General features: G+C 46.6%; 1 protein-coding gene across 15 annotated transcripts in view; it reads right to left on the bottom strand.

Annotated features, from left to right (window-relative positions):
• The window catches only part of UBR5 (ubiquitin protein ligase E3 component n-recognin 5), a 135,601-nt gene that overhangs the window by 57,697 nt on the left and 57,024 nt on the right, over nucleotides 1-20,880 (bottom strand). For 9 of the 15 annotated variants that reach the window (XM_040354801.1, XM_040354811.1, XM_040354806.1 and 6 more), the window contains 5 exons: nucleotides 20,252-20,406; nucleotides 19,973-20,170; nucleotides 19,546-19,762; nucleotides 15,514-15,640; nucleotides 5,915-6,063 (listed from right to left, as the gene is read on the bottom strand). In XM_040354801.1, coding sequence (XP_040210735.1) covers nucleotides 5,915-6,063; nucleotides 15,514-15,640; nucleotides 19,546-19,762; nucleotides 19,973-20,170; nucleotides 20,252-20,406 — 846 coding nt within the window. The remainder of the gene's footprint in view (nucleotides 1-5,914; nucleotides 6,064-15,513; nucleotides 15,641-19,545; nucleotides 19,763-19,972; nucleotides 20,171-20,251; nucleotides 20,407-20,880) is intronic. The other 6 variants (XM_040354810.1, XM_040354809.1, XM_040354805.1 and 3 more) reach the window with 3 other exon arrangements.

The following is a 20,880-nucleotide window of genomic DNA, read 5'->3' on the forward strand; positions in this document are numbered from 1 at the left end:
CAGGCCCGAGCCCGGGTAGTTACCGAGATTTGACGAGAACGGGTGCATACAGGGCGTTGTGGCCGTAGGTTCACTCAAGTCCAGCGACTCTGGGCCGACCGGACCCCCCCACAACCCTAGAGGTTGGCATCCGTTGTAATTACCATCCACAGAAAAGGAAGAAACCACTTCCCGGACCGAAGAGTCAGGGATCTCGGCCACCAATTCAGAGAGACACTGACTAGGTGGCGCACCTGAATCTGAGGATTCAGAGACAAGAGATTCGTACCACTCGGACAGCATTTCCCTCTGGAAAAAAACATGCCCGTGAACTGGGCATACGGTACCGCCTCGGAGGAGGCTACCCACAGACCTAGGATTTGCATGCAAAACGGAGAGAGACCGATTGCGTGATGCCAATAACTTCACCGCCGACTGAAGAGTCTGCAAGTTCTCCAGGGGGAAAAAAAGACCTTCGCCACCGAGGAGTCCGGAAGCCGTAGACATTCCAAACTTAGTCGGAACCAGGACCGACTCCAAATGTTTAACAGCCACCCGAATTCACGGAGGGTCCGAAAAGCTACAGACACAAGTCAGAAAGTCGTCTAAGTAGCCACAATGGCAAAGCCTCGCTGTCCCAACAAGGTTAGGATAAGTGCAAAACTCCTTGGTGAAAACCATTGGTGCTGGCGCCAGATCAAAAGGGAGGACCACAACCGACAGTGGGCATCCCCATCGCGAGGCACAGAAAACCTGTGACCTGCGCAAAGTGGGACATGCAGAAAGTCCCCCGGATGGAGCGCAGCTACCACCGAACGAATGGATTCCGAGCGGAACTACCCATCATTTAGAAAGGCGTTTTAGGCCCTTGAAGCCCAAAATCAGGCAGACTATGCCCATCCTTGGGACCGAGAACAGGTTTGGATAGAATCCCTCAAACCTCTAGTCCTGCAGGATAGATAAAATCACCCCGCAGCTCAGCAAGTCCCACACTGCCCCAAGGCAGACCGACGAGCCGGGAAAGGGAGACACGAGGGAAGAAATCTGTTCGGTGGATCGGAAGGGACCCCATCTAGTACTCCGAAGATACCACTGGTCGGAGAGCAGGGAGGTTCACCGAGCTGTTAACAGCAAAGGCGACCCTCCACCTCAGAGACAGGCAGGGGAAGCTACATACATTGGCGGGTTCGGGTGCCCGAAGCGATCAGGGATGGATCAGTCCCCCAGCTGAGCCTTAGTCGGCCCGGGAGGTTCGCCCGCGGACCCTGCCTGATGAAAAATACCGCTTTGGTGTGGAAAGAGAAGGACACTGCCAACGGCGGGGCCCCTTCCCCCTGGAGGCCTGAGGGAGGAGAGCGCTCTTCTCTCCAGTGACATCCTTGATAATGTCATCCAGCGAGGACCCAAAAGGTCTCCCACCCATCAAGGGTAAATCTGTCAGGGCGTATGTTAGAGGCCTGGCCAGCAGACCAGTATTTTAACCAGAGAAGGCACCATCTCTGAAACCAAAGCCCTGGATATCAAGGGCGCGGCATCCAGTGAAACATCACAGACATATACAAGGCCCTGGACCCGCTGGTCCGTTAGCCTAATAACTTTGTGAGAGCCGGCGCTCCTCCACTGTATGGTGCAACATGCTCACTCTGAGCGACTGGGATTCCAGAGTAGTGGCCACAATAGGCCGCAAGGCAGACCCCAGCATGATAGACATGGAACAGGTCAGAACTATGGATCTTCTCAGTCAAATCCATACAAGCGGGGGTGTCCCGCAATAGGGGGGGTGGTCACCTATACATGACCCCCGGAGGGTCCACCACCGGAGAACAAGCCCACTCTCTTAAAAAGGCTCTCAAGGGGCACTGAGCCGCCAGGCGGTGAGGGACTTCAAAGGCCCTCAGTGGCTTTTCTCATTCCGCATTTTAGAGATTAGCAAGGAAAGGGCACAGAAGGAAAAACCTACACAGAGCGGTCTGATTTGCGTGATCCCAAAAAAGACCGAGCCCTCAGCAGAAACCCAGCTGCACTATCCAGCTACAGAGAGTCCCGTACGGCAGTGAGAAGCGCACCCCTAAGTGCCTTATCCTGCACCCCCAGGTATCTGGTCCATGGCTCCATTGTGACAGAGCATTCCCCAGGGGATAACGGGGGGGCACTCCTTTAACCCCCGCAGTCCAGGACACAAAAGTGTCCAGGACAAACCGTAAAAAACATCTGTGGGGATCCCAGGTATTAGACACCCGCTGCCATCACAAACATGTAGGGGAAGGACCAGATACTGACACCAAATAGAGCAACACATAGTGTGCATGTATAACACGCAATTGTGTTACACCAGAAAACGGAAGCTCCCATGCCCTATTCAGGGCAACTTACCCTTTGCTGCGCTGGTCGGGGGTATCAGGGGACTCACGAAGAGGAGACTGCCCAGCACAGCCATCCTTTTTCCTGCCCACAGCGTGTGGGGAGGAAAAAAACACTGAGGTAACTTGCGGCATCCGAATGGACCTGTGTGCGCCGTAGATTCAGCACTAGGGGTCAGCCAAGATGGCCGGCGAATGTCCTTGGAGCACGACTACGGCAAAATGGCTGCCAATGGGAGTTTTCAATGCAATTGAAAACCACCCCAAAAATGGCGTCAGACCCGACAGCATGGCGGCAAAACACTGCATTTAAACAGCGTGGCAGACCAAGCCTCTTTGCAAAGGTGTGCCCAGGCTTGCTGGTCGGACTGAGTAGACTACAAGGATCTATATTATCCAGCCTGTCTCAGCCGACAGATGAAAGAAGATTCAAGAAAAAAAATTAGAAAAGAAAATAAAATTTCACCTCAGGCGCTAGGCCCAAAGGGAGCCATACGTCCTCCTCTTTTGCTAGGCAGAACAAAATTGAGGCTACATGCTGCAGTAAGGAGGGTTATGTCTGAAGGGACTGCCCCCTGGGTGGGGCTGTTCAACTCTGTTAATGTAACATGTATTTAATGATCCAACATGTTTCTGCCTAGTCCTCTCCTGTAAACAGGGAACATAACCCACTTAAAATAAAGAAAAAACTGCGCTAATATAAAAATAAGTGCCAAGCTGCTACATACAAACAAAGCCAGCAAGATAATAAACAAAAATGTAGCGCTAACAAACTCAAAATTATATAGTACCGAGTGAGGTAACAACTCTCATAATATAAGAGCATAAATATAAACAATTGGCATGGATGAAAGTGACTAAAACAATACTCAATGTAAAACAAAAAATATAAAACGTATTAAAGTCTATATTATAAAGATGAGTGAACATCAGATGGAGTGATTGATGCAGGAAAACAGGTGAGCTGCAATCCAGTGATTAAGATGCAACAGGTGTGCAAGTTGTCTGTAGAACCCTGTGAAGATCACAATCACATCAAAGTATGAAATGGGTAAAACACGCTTACCAGATGGTGTTGGACTCTACTACCTTACAGCAAAGAGTCAGCCAGACATTGTGGTCTTTGGAAGCCGGGACCACTAGAAACCGGACTTGGATCGTATGCAGGGCTGGAACTCCAATGGAATAGACAACAGGAACCAGCAGTGCTTGAATGATGTATTTGCGTCAATGCCACAGGCTCTGAATACGATCTTTGGACCATCGATCAGGAAATGCAGGCAGAGGACGTAGTTAGAGCTCCAAATGAAGCCATGGGGTGGATGATAGGGGCCCCTGTTGAAGGCTTACTGAGCCGAAACGCGTCGGGTATTGCCTTTGAGCACCCCACATTGCTACCCCTGTACGTGATCACTTTTATCTGTCATTTTTATGACTTTTACAAATAAACCTATTGGTTTTAATTGACCTGCACCATTGGAGTTTTTTTCCTTTTTTATCATCCACCCCATGGCTTCATTTGGAGCTCTAACTACGTCCTCTGCCTGCATTTCCTGATCGATGGTCCAAAGATCGTATTCAGAGCCTGTGGCATTGACGCAAATACATCATTCAAGCACTGCTGGTTCCTGTTGTCCATTCCATTGGAGTTCCAGCCCTGCATACGATCCAAGTCCGGTTTCTAGTGGTCCCGGCTTCCAAAGACCACAATGTCTGGCTGACTCTTTGCTGTAAGGTAGTAGAGTCCAACACCATCTGGTAAGCGTGTTTTACCCATTTCATACTTTGATGTGATTGTGATCTTCACGGGGTTCTACAGACAACTTGCACACCTGTTGCATCTTAATCACTGGATTGCAGCTCACCTGTTTTCCTGCATCAATCACTCCATCTGATGTTCACTCATCTTTATAATATAGACTTTAATACGTTTTATATTTTTTGTTTTACATTGAGTATTGTTTTAGTCACTTTCATCCATGCCAATTGTTTATATTTATGCTCTTATATTATGAGAGTTGTTACCTCACTCGGTACTATATAATTTTGAGTTTGTTAGCGCTACATTTTTGTTTATTAACATAACCCACTTGTCAAGACTTAAAAAACAAACCTTTAGTGTTCCTTTATTAGATCAATTGATTTCTGTAAGCTAGAGCATTTAAATATCACTTACCTCGTTTTTCCCTTTGACCTCCAAAATACAGTAATCCAGGTTTGAAAATGCCATTTCCTGTCACTCCTCTTCTTGCTTTCCACCAGCATCTGATCCGTTTTGCATGGTGGAAAGCAGAATGTGCTCACCCCCTCCCTATGACTACAGCCCTGCGTGAAGATGCTCCCTTATCCCTCACAGGTATGGAGGCCAAGCCTAATGGGAACTGTAGTTCCCATTAGGCCGTGATGTAGCAAGAATGAATGCGCACCACAAACCAGGAAGTCTGAGAATAATGATTCAGGAGTGACGGAGGTGAAAACAGCTCGATTTCAACAGGTATCAAACTAGTTAAAATGCAAAACATTACTTTTTACTTTATCAGCTACTGTCAGACTTTAATTTAACAGGAAAATATTTTTGTCTTTACAACCCCTTTAACCTCCCTGGCGGTATGATTCTGTCTGGAATTACGTACCAAAAGCGGTACATTTATTTTGCAAGGAAATTGGCGTTTTATACTGTAGGCCTGTAATTTTTAGAAATAACTCACTTAAATCTGACCAAGCAAGAGTCTTGTAGGCATCCCGGGTATGATTTTTTTTTTTTAAAACAAAATTATAAATTATAATATAATAAATAATTATAAATAACAAATAATAATATAATTATAATAAAAATTATTCAATAATGTAATCAACTCAAAATCACTGAAATTTGCAGTTGCAGAATTGTCGCTGTCATTTTATTTTTTTTATGACGAATTTCCCCGCAAATCGCTATCGCACATTTCTGCAAGTGATTATAATTTATTATCGCTGTTTTCTAGCTGATCTAAAACCATTTTTGACATAAAGGGACACTTTGACAATCTACAGTTTTTAGGCAGAAATGACATTTTTTATTATATAAAAGTACATGCAGGACACTGGGCAGACCACTAGGGACAAGGGGGGTGTGTATTTTTTACATACAGTACTGTAATCTATAAGATTACAGTATACTGTATGTAATGTGTTTGTTTACTTTTTTGAATTTGGCGCCGTTCTCCGTCCCCATGCGTCGTAACGTCGCAGGGAACGGAGATCGGCGTCACACGGGGACTGTGAATCGAGCGAGGAGGTCCCGCTCGCTCACACAGCGGGTGGCATCGCTGGATCCAGGGACAAGGTGAGTAAACCAAGCCTGTGGATCCAGCGAAAGGTAAGCCCGTCCAGCCCGAGCGTGACTCGGGTTTGCCGATCCTAACATGTAAAACCAACCCCGAGTCACGCTCGTGTTTACCGTCAGGGGGGTTAAGGAGCCGTGTCCGTCCATGGACGATAAGAGAAAGCATTTTTACCACTGGAGTATCACATTTTACAGTAAAACTTGTGACCCCCAAATTGATCAAACCCAACCATCATTCGATATCACTCACCTGGATCCATAGCAGGTGGGTCTGGCACCCAGCTGGGTGGAGCTATAGGAGGAGACACTGGGTCTTGGTGATCACCCGAAGCTCCAGATTCATGTCTCCCCAGTCCTGCTGCACGAAGAGACCGCCTCATCATCTCCCTCAGTCTTAAGCTGGCAAGAGATCACAACAGTGTTGAAAGAAGTCCATTACAGCATGATACAGGATGTGTAAGAGTCTCTACAGCAGGGATAATAGGATTTTTGTACTCACCGTAAAATCCATCTCTGAGTTCATGGACGGACACAGCAGCCTTTGACCTTAGGGTTATATCCGCTTCCTTCCAGGAGAGTTAGGCAGAAATACAGCACTTAAAGTGTTAACTTTTCTTCAGAGCAGCTCCTCCCAGGGGGCGTGGTTCCCCGGGTATAACCCACACCCTGCTCTAGCAGCTTCAGTTCGTAACAAGCAGTACAAACAAAAAGGAGGGGTGGGTGCTGTGTCTGTCCCATGAACTCAGAAATGGATTTTACGTTGAGTACAAAAATCCTATTTTCTCTTCAGTTCATGGACGGACACAGCAGTCTTTGACCTTAGGGACGTCCCCAAGCAGTGTCAAAAATTTTCGAGGGGTGGGAAAACACAGCAAACCAAACTTCACCCCAAATAAAACCAGAGTTACTCAACGGAGGAACGCCAACCTTAAAACTGCCGCCTGTAACACCCTGCAGCCGAAGGAGGCATCAGAAGATGCACTCACATCCACCTTGTAAAACTTTGAAAAAGTGTGGACCGACGACCAGGTCGCTGCCTTACACACCTGCAACACAGAGGCTTGATGGTGGAAAGCCCAAGAGGCACCGATTACCCTGGTCGAATGTGCCGTGACCCAAAAGGAGGCGCCCGCCCCTTCAGGGCATAGGCCTGAAGCACAACCTGTCGGATCCACCTAGAAATGGTGGCCGACGAGACTACCAGGCCCTTTCTAGGACCAGTCACCGACACGAACAGTGAGTCCGACTTCCGGGACGGAGCCGTCGCCGATAAGTACAGTCGAAGGGCCCGAACCACATCCAGGGAATGTAAAGTGGCCTCCTTCGTGTTCTTCGGCCGAGGACATAAGGATGGAAGAACAATGTCCTCATTAATGTGAAAAGCTGAAATGACCTTTGGGAGAAAAGGCTGCGGACGTAGCACCACCTTATCCTTATGAATGACCAAGTAGGGGGCCTTGCAGGACAAGGACGTCAGTTCAGACACCCATCTGATCGAGGTAATTGCTACCAGAAAAACCACCTTCTGTGACAGAGTCAACAAGGGGATCTTCCAAATGTCCTCAAAGGGAGCTTGTTGAAGCACCGAAAGGACCAAATTCAAGTCCCATGGGGGCAGTGGAGGGCGCACCGGAGGGACCACATGCCGGACCCCCTGCACAAAACGTGCGTATCAAGGAGTGCGCTGCCAAGGGTCGCTGAAAGTAAACAGCCAGAGCAGAAATCTGTACTCAAGGCGAGAGCCTGTTCCAATCCCCGCTGTAGAAACAGCAGAATCCGGGATACCACGTACGTACGTACGTACCACTTCATCTCCTCACACAGAGATGTAGGCCTTCCACGTACGATGGTAAAATTCTCCTAGAAGTAGACTTCCGTGCACGCAGCATGGTAGAAACCACCGAGCCAGATAGGCCCCGGTCCTTCCTTCAACACCTGGCTTTCAACAGCCACACCGTTAAAGCCAGTGACCGTAAAGCAGGATGGAAGATCGGACCCTGCGACAGAAGATCTTCTCTCAGGGGTAGACGCCAGGGGACGTCTGTCACCGGACGCACCAGGTCCGCATACCAGGAGCAGCGTGGCCAATCTGGGGCAATCAGGATTTTTAGGAATCCTTCGACTTCCACTCTGCGCAGCAGGGGAGGAAGAAGCTTCAGAGGAGGGAAGGCATCGATTAGGCGATAGTGACCCCAAGGTGCCATCAACGCGTCCGACGCGTCCGCCCACGGGTCCCGTGACCTGGTCACGAACCGTGGCACATTCCGATTGAGACGGGATGCTTAAAGGTCCACGTCCGGAGTGCCCCACTTATGGCACAGACTCAGAAACACCTCCGGGTGTAGAGACCACTATCCTTGGTCCAGAATTGTGCGACTTAGGAAGTCGGCTGCAACTGGGCTCCTTGTGCCTCGATGATTGACGTACGCCACGGCCGTGGCGTTGTCGGACTGGATCCTGACCGGTCGGCCATGCAGATCCAGGGACCACCTGGCAAGGCACAGCTTGATTGCTCGGAGCTCCAGAATATTGATGGTAGACGGGACTCCTGAGTCCCACGCCCCTCACCACAGCGCCCCCCACCACACCAGGGAAGACTTGACCAGAACTCAACTGAATCTGGTAATCCAGAGAAGACGGGAGTTTGTCCCAACGTGACAGAATTTCCTTCTGTAGCACCCTGGTGTGGAATTGGGTAAACAGGACCGCCTCGAAAGAGGCCACCATCAGACCCAGAACTCTCATGCAGAATCGAAGAGACGACCACTTCTGGGGCGACAACTGCTGTACTGCAGATTGCAGGGCCTTCAGTTTCTCTGTCGGGAGGAAAACCTGCACCTCCGCGGAATCCAGGACTAGTCCCAGGTATTCTAGTCTCTGGGACGGAACACTGACTTCTGGATATTCAGAAGCCAGCTGAACTCTTGGAGAGTCTGACACGTGATAGACACGTCCTCTTCCAATTCTGAGCCTGAGGAAGCTCGCAGGAGAAGGTCGTCCAGATATCCCACGATAGCGATCCCTCGCTGCCTCAGCAGGGCCAGGATCGGGGCGAGCACCTTGGTGAAAACCTGCGGTGCCGAGGCCAGGCCGAACGGGAGGGCCACAAATTGAAAGTGGTCCTCCCGACCGCAAAGCACAGAAATCTGATGCTTTATGCATATGGGAACATTTAGGTACGCAGCCATGATATCCAAGGACGCCAGAAAGTCCCCCTGATGGAGTGCCGCCATCACCGAGCGAATCGACTCCATCCTGAATTTTTGGACCTTGACAAAACAATTGAGGGCCTTGAGGTCCAGGATTGGACGGACCCCTTCCTTCTTTGGGACCACAAACAGATTGAAGTAAAACCCCTGAAACCGTTCCTGCGAGGGAACTGGCACAATCACTCCCTTGACCAGAAGATCCTGGAAGCCCCCGCCAGAGCCTGCCAGCGATCTGGAGAAAGCTGGAGGTTGGAAGGAAAGAATCTGTTTGGCGGACAAGAGAGAAACTCTTATCTTGTACCCCGAGGAAACTACTTCGCAAACCCAACGGTCGGAAAGAAGGGACCTCCACCGAGCCGCGAATTCGCGAAGCCGGCCCCCCACCCGAGACACGGGCGGGGCAGACCTTCATGCGGAAGCAGGCTTGCGGTACCAGGTGCGCTTCTGCCCCAAAGCGGGGGCCTTGGCACCTTGCGGACTTTTTCCCGCTGCGCTGGGCGCACAAAAAAAACGCTTGGGAGCAGTAAGAGAGGGCCCTTGCTTACGGCAAGGCTCCTTGCCCTTCCCAGACTGTGGGAGCAGTGTGCGCTTACCACCTGTGGCATCCTTAATGATGTCATCCAGGGATGCCCCAAAAAGCCGCTCACCCTTAAAGGGCAAATCCACCAAGGCCTTTTTTGAGGACTGGTCCGCAGACCAGCATTTCAGCCACACCAGGCGGCGCAATACCACCGCATAGGCGGAAGCCCAAGAAAGCAAAGGGAGAGTATCCAGGACCGACTCACAGACGAACTTCAGACTCTGAACCAATCGTTCAGCCAGGTCCTTACAGGTCTCGGAAGCATCCTGTTCCTCCAGTTCCTGCAGCAGAAGCTTCGCCCTTTTGGTCAGAGTCTGACACCAGAGTCCCATCCAAAACCTGCCTCACAGCCGAACCCACTACAGTGAAGAGGGAGCGGGCCACAGCCTCCACTCTATCAGCAGGGTCCTTAAATGCAGGAGCCCCTTCCACAGGCAACGTGGTGGCTTTGCTCAATCTGGACACGGGAGGATCCACAGACGGAGAAGAGACCCACTTTTTTAAAAAGTCCTCCTCAAAGGGATAACGGGTTGCAAAGTATTTTGGAACGGCAAAAATTTTGCGGTGTATCCCAACAACAATTTGTCCACATAAGGAACACAAGATACCACTTTTGCGGTGCGTGGCGGTTTGCGGAACCCAAAAGGGACTGGCACATCTGGTGCCTCCGCCAAATCCTCAAGTTTGAGTACCACGCACCACAGAAATAAGAGCTCCAACAAATTCCTTATCAGCAACTGACCCTGAAGCAGAGTCATCCTCACTGTCCACGTGGGTTAAGCCTGCATCATCTGACATTACAGAACCAGAGGCAGAAGCAATAGGAGGGCCTTATTCCGTGTCAGAGACATCCCCAGAAGCAGGCTCAGGGAGGGGGCGCTTTTTACCCCCCTTCTGGCCACTAGCCGCTTCAAACCTGGCGAGAAACGCCTCCAGGACAGCCAACATTGCCTCAACAGATGTGGCAGGGGGAGGGGCAACAAGGGTTAACTCAGGCATTGCTGGGGCAGAAGTACCCGGTTCAGGCTCCATAATGCCCCACCGCTGTGTCAACCTGAACTGCAAGGCAGAACCACCCCCCCCGGTCACCTCCTGGCTGCTACAACAGAGGTAGAGGCCCCCAGGGAACTAACCACCCCACCTGGTGCAGCGTGAGCTGAGACAGATCTGAGGTGTGCACTGAAGCTGGCTGCGCTGCGTCTGTCACCTCAGGGAGATTCGCTGGCTTTTTGCAGCGCTAAAACGACCGCACGAGGCCAATAGAAATCCAAGATGGCCGCCGTATGAGGGGGAAAACACCATAGGACTACAGGAAAATGGCCAAGTCATACAAACCGCGACCACGGCAAAATGGCGGCCGTTGCACAGTTTAAAATACCCATAGTGACACAGCATCCAGCGCAGCACACAGTACACACAGCGCAGCACACAAAAACCTGTATGTAAAACACACACAGCCCCCGCTATACACACAGGCCCCGGTGGTAATAAAGAGACCCCCCAGAAGGCCCCCCCCTCACAGCCGCTACCCAAATAGGGAAGGAGGGAGAGGAATTAAAGGAAAGAGGAAAGCAGGGTAAACCCTCAGTCGACCTCCCAGGGGAAAATTCCAGCCATGCCACCTTACCTGAGCAAGGGGCCACTACTTACCCGTCCTGCGCCCACGGGCTGGAGGTATCCCAGACAGAACCAACGTCCGCTAAACGGCATGGCTGTCGGCCAGACACACTGTGACAAAGCCAGAGACCGGTCATCTGTGTGCCCTAGAACATGACGTTTCCCCGGCCGCCCCTGGAGCAATGGGGCCTGTCGTGGATGACCCAGAGCTGAGCTGAGGGCCGGCACGTGCTCGATGGCCGAACATGGGGGGACTACAAGAGTCAAGACCCAGCCTGTCACCCAGTCGGCAGTTGATAGAAGAATCTCAGGATCCAAAAATGCAGGAACGAAAAAATAAAAAGTGAAGAAAAAAAAACCGCAAACAAATCCCCAGAGTACAGGACTCTAAGAGGTCCTGTCCTCTCCTGATGTTAGGCAGAGAAAAACTGAGGCTGCTAGAGCAGGGTGTGGGTTATACCCGGGGAACCATGCCCTCTGGATGGAGCTGCACTGAAGAAAAGTTGTTAACACTTTAAGTGCTGTATTTTTGCCTAACTCTCCTGGAAGGAAGCAGATATAACCCTAAGGTCAAAGGCTGCTGTGTCCGTCCATGAACGGAAGAGAAATGCAATTAGCAGACCTCTGTTGCAAAACTACAAGTCCAATCATGCCTCTGGGTGTCATGCTTGTGGCTGTCAGTCTTGCTATGCCTCATAGAACTTGTAGTTCTGCAACAGCTGGAGGTCTGCTAATTGCATGTCTCTGCTCTACTACAGTTACTATTGTCCATTAAATTAGTGTGTGAAAATGTATAATTATATATTATAATATATGCAAAAAAATTTAATGGAATGACGGGGGGGGGGGGGGGGGGGGAAAGGGTATCAAACGCCCTAACTCAGGGTTCTTCAAACTACGGCCCTCCAGCTGTTGCGGAACTACACATCCCATGAGGCATTGCAAGACTCTGACATTCACAGACATGACCGGGCATGATGGGAATTGTAGTTCCTGAACAACTGAAGGGCCATAGTTTGAGGACCCCTGCCCTAACTGAAGTTTAATACTTCATACAAAATACTTTGTTGGCAATGACAGCTTCAAGACACCTCCTGTATGGAGAAACTAGTCACGAGCATTGCTCAGGTGTTATTTTGGCCCATTCTTCCACAGTCTACAAATCTTCAATGTTCCATGGGCCTCTACTATGAACTCAGATCTTCAGCTCCTTCCATTGATTTTCTATTTGATTCAAGTCAGCTGAGCCATTATAGCAGCTTTATTGTCCTTTCTTTGAAACCCATTGAGAGTTTCCTTGGCTTTGTGTTAATTGTCTTGCTGAAATGTACACTCGTGTCATCATCCTGGTCGATTTTTATCAAGAATGTCTTAGTACATTTTTCCATTCATCCTTTCAATGATATGAATTTTGCCAGTACTGAAAAACAGCCCCACACGATGTGTCTCTCTCCCCCCCCCCCCCACTTCACTGTTGGTATGGGGGTGTTTTTGGGGTGATGGGCAGTGCCATTTGTCCTCCAAACATTGTGTGAATTATGGCATCCAAATAGTCCACAAGTGGTCCTTGGCTCTTGGACAACTGATAATTCTTTTCACTCCTGTCAAATATTGCGAGGAACACCTGGTCTTGGCTGGTTTATGGTGAAATTATGTTCTTGCCACTTCTGGGTTATGGCCTCAACTGTACTAACATAGAAGTTTAGAAATTCTTCTGTAACCAATGCCATCAGTATGTTTTGCAATAATACGTTTTCAAAGGTCTTAAGAGGTTTTTGCTTGTACCCATCATGAGTTGTTTGTGTGACACCATGGTAATGAGACACCTTTATATAGGCCATCAGTTGACTGAACCAGCTGATATTAATTTTCACCGGCAAGGGGCAGGATTGCTTTCTAATTACTGATAGATTTCAGCTGGTGTCTTTGCTTTCCCAATGCCTTTCAGCACTTCCTTTTCTTCATGCATTCAATACCATCTTTGACATTTCATTCATATTACACATTACTTAATTTCTGAACTTGTTTTGGTTTCTTTGTATGCATGAATTGCATGGGTTGTTACCATGTGGTAAAATATTTGTTAAGAACACCTTTAGAAATATATTTACCTTGAAAAATGAAGTGTTTAATACTTATTTTACCCGCTGTATGTACAGTGCATCCGGAAAGAATTCACATCGCTTCACTTTTTCCACAATTTGTTATGTTACAGCCTTATTCCAAAATGCATTACATTCATTATTTTCCTCAAAAATCTACAAACCATACCCCATGACAACGTGAAAGAAGATTGTTTGAAATCTCTGCATATTTATAAATAAAAAAATTAGGGCTGTGCAAATTAACTTTTAGCCAATTAATCTTTAATTTTTTTGATCGATCAAAATTCTTTTGATTGGGACTCAACTCTCCGCCGGCTTCTGGGCCTTCAGGGGGTTCCGTTGGAGATCCAGTAATGTCACGGACACCGGCGGGGCTTGCCGTGTCCATCTGAAGGACTCCTTTGCGGTGCCTTCAGGGGTGATGAAGTCACGTGATGTGACGAACACGCGTCGGGAATAGGAACACCAGAGCCGACACAGAATGACGGCGGTGAGACGAGCTCGCTGCTCGTAGGCTATTTGACTGCTGTTCAGATTTTAAATGTGAGTTTTTTTTACTTTGTTACCGCATTGTCAATAAATTTTATACGGTACTACACTATGGGCCCCCCTCTTTTTGCTTCCACCTTATACCCTCTGAGTATCTACTGACACTACAGGTCAAGTCAGGAGGTGGAAGTTTTGGAGGAAGAGAGCGTTTCCATACTATCCAGTGACCTTCCAATATACTCACAAGATCAGGATACGAACTCTGTGTTCGTGGAGATAGGTCCACTATCCACAGCCTCAATGTGAGTGCGTGCTTATGTGATACATCAATCCCATTTCTAGTTTTCTCACAGGATTACGCAATTTTTTACATGCGTTTTTTGAACACCTGATGAGGAGCCTTCCCCTTTCAAACTAAACCAGTGCGGCTGCACCCTTGAAGATACACCCTTGGTACTTTAAGCATTAAGTACTTTAAGCTATCCGTGATATAGCTCTTGAGGTGAGCATTTAGTACCACCAGAGGGTGTCCGCACTGAAGTCTGTCTAGCATTGCACACTGGTCTCTCTCTCTCTCGTAATACACAAAAACAGGTAATGAAAACTTTGACGAAAAACAAAATATGGGCTAACTTTACTGTTTAGTTATTTTTTATTTTATTTGTTAAAGTATATTTTTCCCCAAAAAAATGTTTGCAAGACCGCTGCGCAAATACCGTGTAACATTAAATATTGCAGCAATTGCTATTTTATTTCCTAGGGTCTCTGCTAAAAAAAAAAAAAAAATTATATATATATATATATATATATATATATATATATATATATATATATATATATATATATATATATATATATATATATATATATATATATATATATATATATATATATATATATATATAGTTTGGGGGTTCCAAGTAATTTTCTAGCAGAAAATACAGGATTTTTACTTGTAAGCAACAAGTGTCAAAAAAGATTTTGCCTTTAAATGGTTAAACTGAGAACTCTCCTACACGGAGTTCAGTTCATTGACAAGTAGCAACATTGTATATCTTTTCTAAAACTTGGCAGGCTGCCCAGGAGAGAGAAGTCTTCCAAGGCAAACTTCAGGCAACTTGCACCGACTTCTATTACAGAAACTTTTTGCAAGTCGTGGTGCTGAAGTTTAAATCGGCTTTTTTAAAAGCACAAATCGGCCGATGCCGATTAATTTAAAAAGGCCAAATATCGGCCTATATATCGGTCGACCTCCAATTATGTTCATATATGGCTTTTTTTGCACGATAGAGCTTTAACTTGCATTTTTGGATGGCATGGAGAACTGTGCTCACAGTCAATGATTTCTGGAAGTATTCCTGAGCCCATGCAGCGATGTCCATCACAGAATCATGCCTAACAGGTATCCAATATTGCGTTTTGTGCACAGATTACTGGAATCTTTGCATATTATGTACTATAGATGAAATATTTAACCAATTCAGTCCCTTAGGGCGTACCAGTATGCCATTGGGCTGAAGTTGTTGTACCAGGATGATAGCTGCAGCCATCATCCTATGCACACATTTTCAGCAAGCAATGGGCTTTTCTGTAAAAGTGATCCGAGCGACTACAGCCACCTGATCATTTTCACAGTTTAAATTATTGATTTTTTTAGGTTATATTGTAAAATAAAATATAGGTTTATGACCTTTGCATTCTGTTCTTTAGATTTTTACAGTGTTCTCACTTTTGTAATTGTTGTTGTAAGGGTTTGTATAAATGGATTAGCTAGCCACATATCTGAACAGTATTTAACACAGATCAATGTAGAAGAGGTGCAGTTTAAACCTCAAAAACTCAGTCTTACCTTCGGCTACTGGAGGATCCAGCTCGATTTCCAGGACCATTGCTGGACACTACAGAGATGGCATTAGCTATAGCTTCTACAGCAGATAATCGCTCTGCGAATGTGTTCCTCTCCGAGCGCTCTGCTTCTGAAACAAAGAGAACAATCATTTGCATTCTTTGGAAAGTAGTTTCCTCAAAATATTAATTCCTTACTAGTTTAGGATAACTAAAATACTGTGTGCAGTATGTAAAGCAGGCAAGCTTCTACATTGTTCATAATAGTGGTGGCACACCGAGTGCTCTTTGCTGCTCAGAATATGTTTGAGTTACTTCAGCTAGGTTTCCAAAAATGAAGTCGGCAGCTACAAACACTGTAGCTACTGACTTAGACACTCGCCTTTGCAGAGATCCAGTGCCATCCTCACTTTGTCCGTTCGTCACTGGTCTTCAGATCCAAAGTGGCAGCATGTTAACTGTGGGAAGCTGGCTGTGACTACTTGTGGTGTCACAGCACGTTTCACCACTTTATGCGTCTTGTGAATAGTCCTGCAGACTTCTGTGATATGTCCCAGATGGTTGCAGGAGGGGTAAGTGAGCAGGGTATTGTATGTATTAAAGTGGTTGTAAAGTCAGAAGGTATTTTTGTTATCGTAATGCATTCTATGCAAATCAATTTAAAACTATTTGTTTGAATATTTTTGTTGTTATTCTGTCTCTCACTGTTAAAATAAACCCATCATTAAAATTATAGACTGATCATTTGTCAGTGAGCAAACATACAAAATCAGCAGGGGATCAAATACTTGTGTAATAAAAAAATAAAAAAAACACTGCGCAGTGTAAAAACTAAAAATAGCTGCAACTCAAAGTGAAATCCATACCAAATATGAAACAAAAAAGAAGCTGTGCTAATGATGAATGAGCAAATACGCGTGATCTAGGGAGCAAGGGGGTAAACGTAATAGTTTGGTTGACAAATATGATAAGCCCTGCAAAATAATAAAGGGAAAGAAAAATGTACAAATGCAGTTAAATGCAATAAACCAAATAAAGCAACAGATATCAAGTCTTCAGGAACGCTCGGCTTGCTGGCCACTGGAGGTGTCGGGAGGATTTAAAGAACCTGGCTGGGTATTAGCCACAAGCTCCGACAGCTTGTTAAACTGGTAAGCCTTCAGTCTATGTGGTGGTGAATTCACGGTGTCCTTTGAATAATAAAAAGATTCCTCACAGGCGTTTAACATTTACCGCATATACTCGAGTATAAGCAGAGGCACCTAATTTTACCACAAAAAAAACTGGGAAAACCTATTGACTCGAGTATAAGCCTAGGGTGGGAAATGCAGCAGCTACTAGGTAAACAATGCCCATCTGCAGCCTCGCTGTGCCCATTTGCAGTCTAATTGCACCCACATATGCAGTCTCTCACAGTCAGCAGTAAAACAGCGTGTCTGCCGCTGTGTAATCCATATGCAGCCGTACCTTTCATTAGTAAAACAGCGTGTCTGCCGCTGTATAATTTAGTCTGTTTGGCCGTCCATTGTAAGAAAGTCCCGCCTCCTCCGTCCGTGAGAGGAACACCGATACGATGCTGGGAAACTGTACCAGTGTTCCGCCTATCACAGACAAGGAGGCGGCGGGGCTGTCTTACAGTGGACGGCCAAACAGATGGGATTATATGCCTCTGAGAATTCCGAGCCAAATTTGAGCACGCCCTTAGCCAAAGCTGCAGATCACATGACTAGACCAGGGGAGATAAAAAAAATAAAGTACACACGTTTCTTTATACAGGTTAGGCCGTATAGGTGGGGAGAGGAACAGGCTTAAAAATCGTTAAATTTAGGCTTTTCTTCCACTTTAAATTTCTCTACAATCTTGGTACAGGCAGTCCCAGAGTTAACATTCGAGGTACGAATGTCTCGTGCTTCTGAACAGAAATTCACTCCTGTAAAAGTTATGGAGAAAAAAAAAAAAAAAAGTCTCTCCACTGAAGCTTTATCACCAATCCCTGTTTCTACAACCACTCAAAATGTTCAAAGCCAACTGTCACAGGGACAAAGTGAGGTGAAATCTTCTGAACAGGGGGCACAGACAGAAAAACAAATGTTACAGGGGTGTTTTTTGGCCAAGTTGCAGCGGTCCTTGTACACTGCTCCGTGTATTACTTCCGGGTATCGCTGGCTACGGCGCTGTGATTGGCTGGAGCCGCGACAACGTCACTCCCACACTAACTGAAGGCACGGCACGTACATGCCAGTGCTTTAGTGCCAATGACGGTGGCACATGCTGATACAGGGGATCTCCTAAACCGTGTGTTTGGGAGATGTCCAGGATAGCTACAGGTAAGCCTTATTATAGGCCTACCCATAGTAAAAAGTGGTTGTAAAGGGTTTACAACCAATTTAAAGGACTTTTTTTCCACATGAGCCGCTTCTACTTTGGAGACTGGAGGTCCTGTAACAACTGACAGATGATGCTGAAGATGTTTTAGGAGTCTGTGGTGGCCAGTGCTCTCCTGTATGCAGTGGCATGCTGGGGAAGCAGGCTTAGGGTGTCCGACACCAACAGACTCAAACTGATTTCCAGTGATGTTGGATTGAAAGTGGAGTCTTTTACAGTGTTGGAGAGGAGAACGTTGTTCAAGTTACAATCAGTCTTGGAGAACTCCTTCCAACCACTCCACAATATGCTGGTCAGTCTGCGGAGTACCATCAGTGACAGGTTGTTACAACCACAAGTGACACAGGAAATAATTTTTGCCTGTGGGGATCAAGATACAACTTTTTCTGTGAGGGCTGGAGGTGAAGATTTAATTGTGGTTTATGATGAGAATTTTGTGGCGTTTTTATAGTATGTTGGTTTTGTGTATTATTTGGGGTGGTGTTAGAGAAAGTGGTGCATTATTGTGTTTGGTAGTTTTATTGTCTGTTATTTAAATCGGTGTTATTTATTCTATGTTGTATAGTAATTGTATGGAGGTTATGTGTAGTGTAGTTTTAATTTTGTTTATTTGGTGAGAATGGCTGTTATTGGTAATTGTGTTGCGTTTTCAGTTTATTGTTGTGATCTTGTGTTGTCCAAGTGTGTTTGTGTTGTAAAAATGTTCCTTTAGGATTAATAAAGTATTCTGTAGGTTATATTTACCCGTTCCGTGTAGTGGTTTTGTACCCACTTTTCTGGTCCCATGCAGGCGCTTCTGGCTCCTCCCTTCAGTCAGGTGCCTCCAGAGCAAGCAGCTTCCTCTGGGGGCACCCAAGTAAGGGTGCTCCCAAGCTACAGCTCTTATGTCCATTCATAAATGGAGCCATGGCTCAGCCCTGTCCCCTTATTGGCTCAATGGCTGTGATTGGCAGCAGCTGCCAAAAGCTTGAAGGTAAAAATCCTTGTGCCTTTACAACCACTTTAAAAAGGAGAAGTTCACATTTAAGAAAGAAAATAGGCCGGGACATTCACCTAAACTGCACACACAAAGCTGCAGACAGAATTTTAACAACTGCTGAAGCTATTCTATGGTTTATGTGCCACTACAAAGCAAATGCTTACTGCACTTAGACCCCTTTCACACTGAGGGCGTATTGCAGGCACTATAGCATTAAAAATAGCGACTGCAATCTGCCATAAAAGTGCTACTCTATTGTCTCCAGCGTGAAAGCCCGAGGGTTTTTTACACTGGAACTTTGCACTAGCCGCATCTTTGGAGCGGTGTGTACACTGCTCCTCCACCGCTGCTGCCCATTGAAATCAATAGGACAGCGCAGCAGTAGCAGCGCATTGCAGGCAGTTTTAACCCTTTCTTGGCCGCTAGCGGGGGTTAAATGTGCCCCGCTAGCGGCCGAAATGCGCAGAAAATCCACCCATAGCGTCGGCGAAAAAATATCGGCATTTTACCGCCGATGCTATGGGTGGCTCAGTGTGAAAGGGGACTTAATGAGGCAAAAGTGGAATATTCACAATAGACAATATGCTACCCATTGTTATTACCAATACATGAGTAGACCGATTAAGCTCTAGACTTATATAACTGAAATAATACTTAAGCTTGTGTGTTTACCCCTACCCTCCTCCTCTTTAGTCTCCTTGTTGCTTGTTGGAAAGCACACAGACACGCAGGCGTGCAGGATGTTTCGATTTCCATCACACCGGTGGCTGAGGAAGGTCTGCAACATCTGGGTGTTTTGATCCAGAACCACTCCTTGTTCCAGGTTCACTAGATACTGCCTGCAGGCCTCATAATCACAACGCAGAATATGTTGCATCAAGGTTTGTTTCTAAAACAAGCAAAATAAAAAAAGTCAACATAAGAAAGCAAAATAACATATTGCTTGCCATAATACAATCGTCTATGGCACCATCTTTTAAAAAAGTGAACGCTTAAAAGCCAGAACGCCACAAACATTTTGAAATCAACTAATGCGTGAACACTGTCGATTGATGGATTACGCTAAAGAGGTCAAACAACTGCATGCAACAACTTGTACCTCAACGGCCATGATAATAATTGCAGCCTTCTTCTTGATGGTTGAATTTGCTGGGAGATTAGCCAGGGAGTGAACTCCCATACCAAGGCTGCTGATGGGGGGAAGGTCCAGCCAATCAGGGTCTCTGATGCCACCCATGCAGTCTTTTGCCATGGGATAAATTGTCCCATTTCCGTCTCTTAGGATAATTGGAGACTCCTAGAACAAAACCACATGTATTCCATTATTATTCCAGACTTGGCAAATAAAAAAAGGTCCCAAAAAAGGTAAATTACAGACCTGTCCAGCTGTGAATATAGCCACATTTCTCTCATTCTGACCGAGAAAAGCAATGCTGCTGGTTGGGAAATTGTTCTCCTGCTCAGCTTTCCCAGTAGCAAGGTCAAAAATACAGTAACGCACCCATGTTCCAGTCTTCAAAACAGCATGAACCCCTGAAAACAGCAGTAAAACAAAACAGCGTCAAGATGAGAACAAACATTTGACAAGTATTAAAGTGAAAACACAAAAAAAAAAAAAAAAATTGTGAGCAGGCAGGCTCTTTACATGCGCAGCTCCATATGCATTTCCGCCTCAGTGCTAAGGTGTCGGGGTGAATGACTCCCACACATGTGCAGGTGTGACATCACCCTGCACTGGCCAGACAAGACAGCCGAAGGCCAGCACCCAGAAGAAGAAACTGGCAAGAGACCTTTTGGGCATCAGCGCATCTTGCATTTGGTTACTCTTTAAAGGGGATGTTAAGGTAAAGAGGGGGGAGGGGGCAAGCAGTAGTGTCAGGACACCCACTAACACACAGCTGCTTTCTCCATCTGCAAAGTAGAGAGCGTCCTGACCCTCCTGCTCGCCCCCTCAAGAGGCTTTCTCCACACCAGGGAGAAACTGTCGGATTACTGTGTGTAGTTACA

The sequence above is a fragment of the Rana temporaria genome, chromosome 5, assembly GCF_905171775.1.
Source record: "Rana temporaria chromosome 5, aRanTem1.1, whole genome shotgun sequence".
Taxonomy (NCBI): Eukaryota; Metazoa; Chordata; class Amphibia; order Anura; family Ranidae; genus Rana; species Rana temporaria.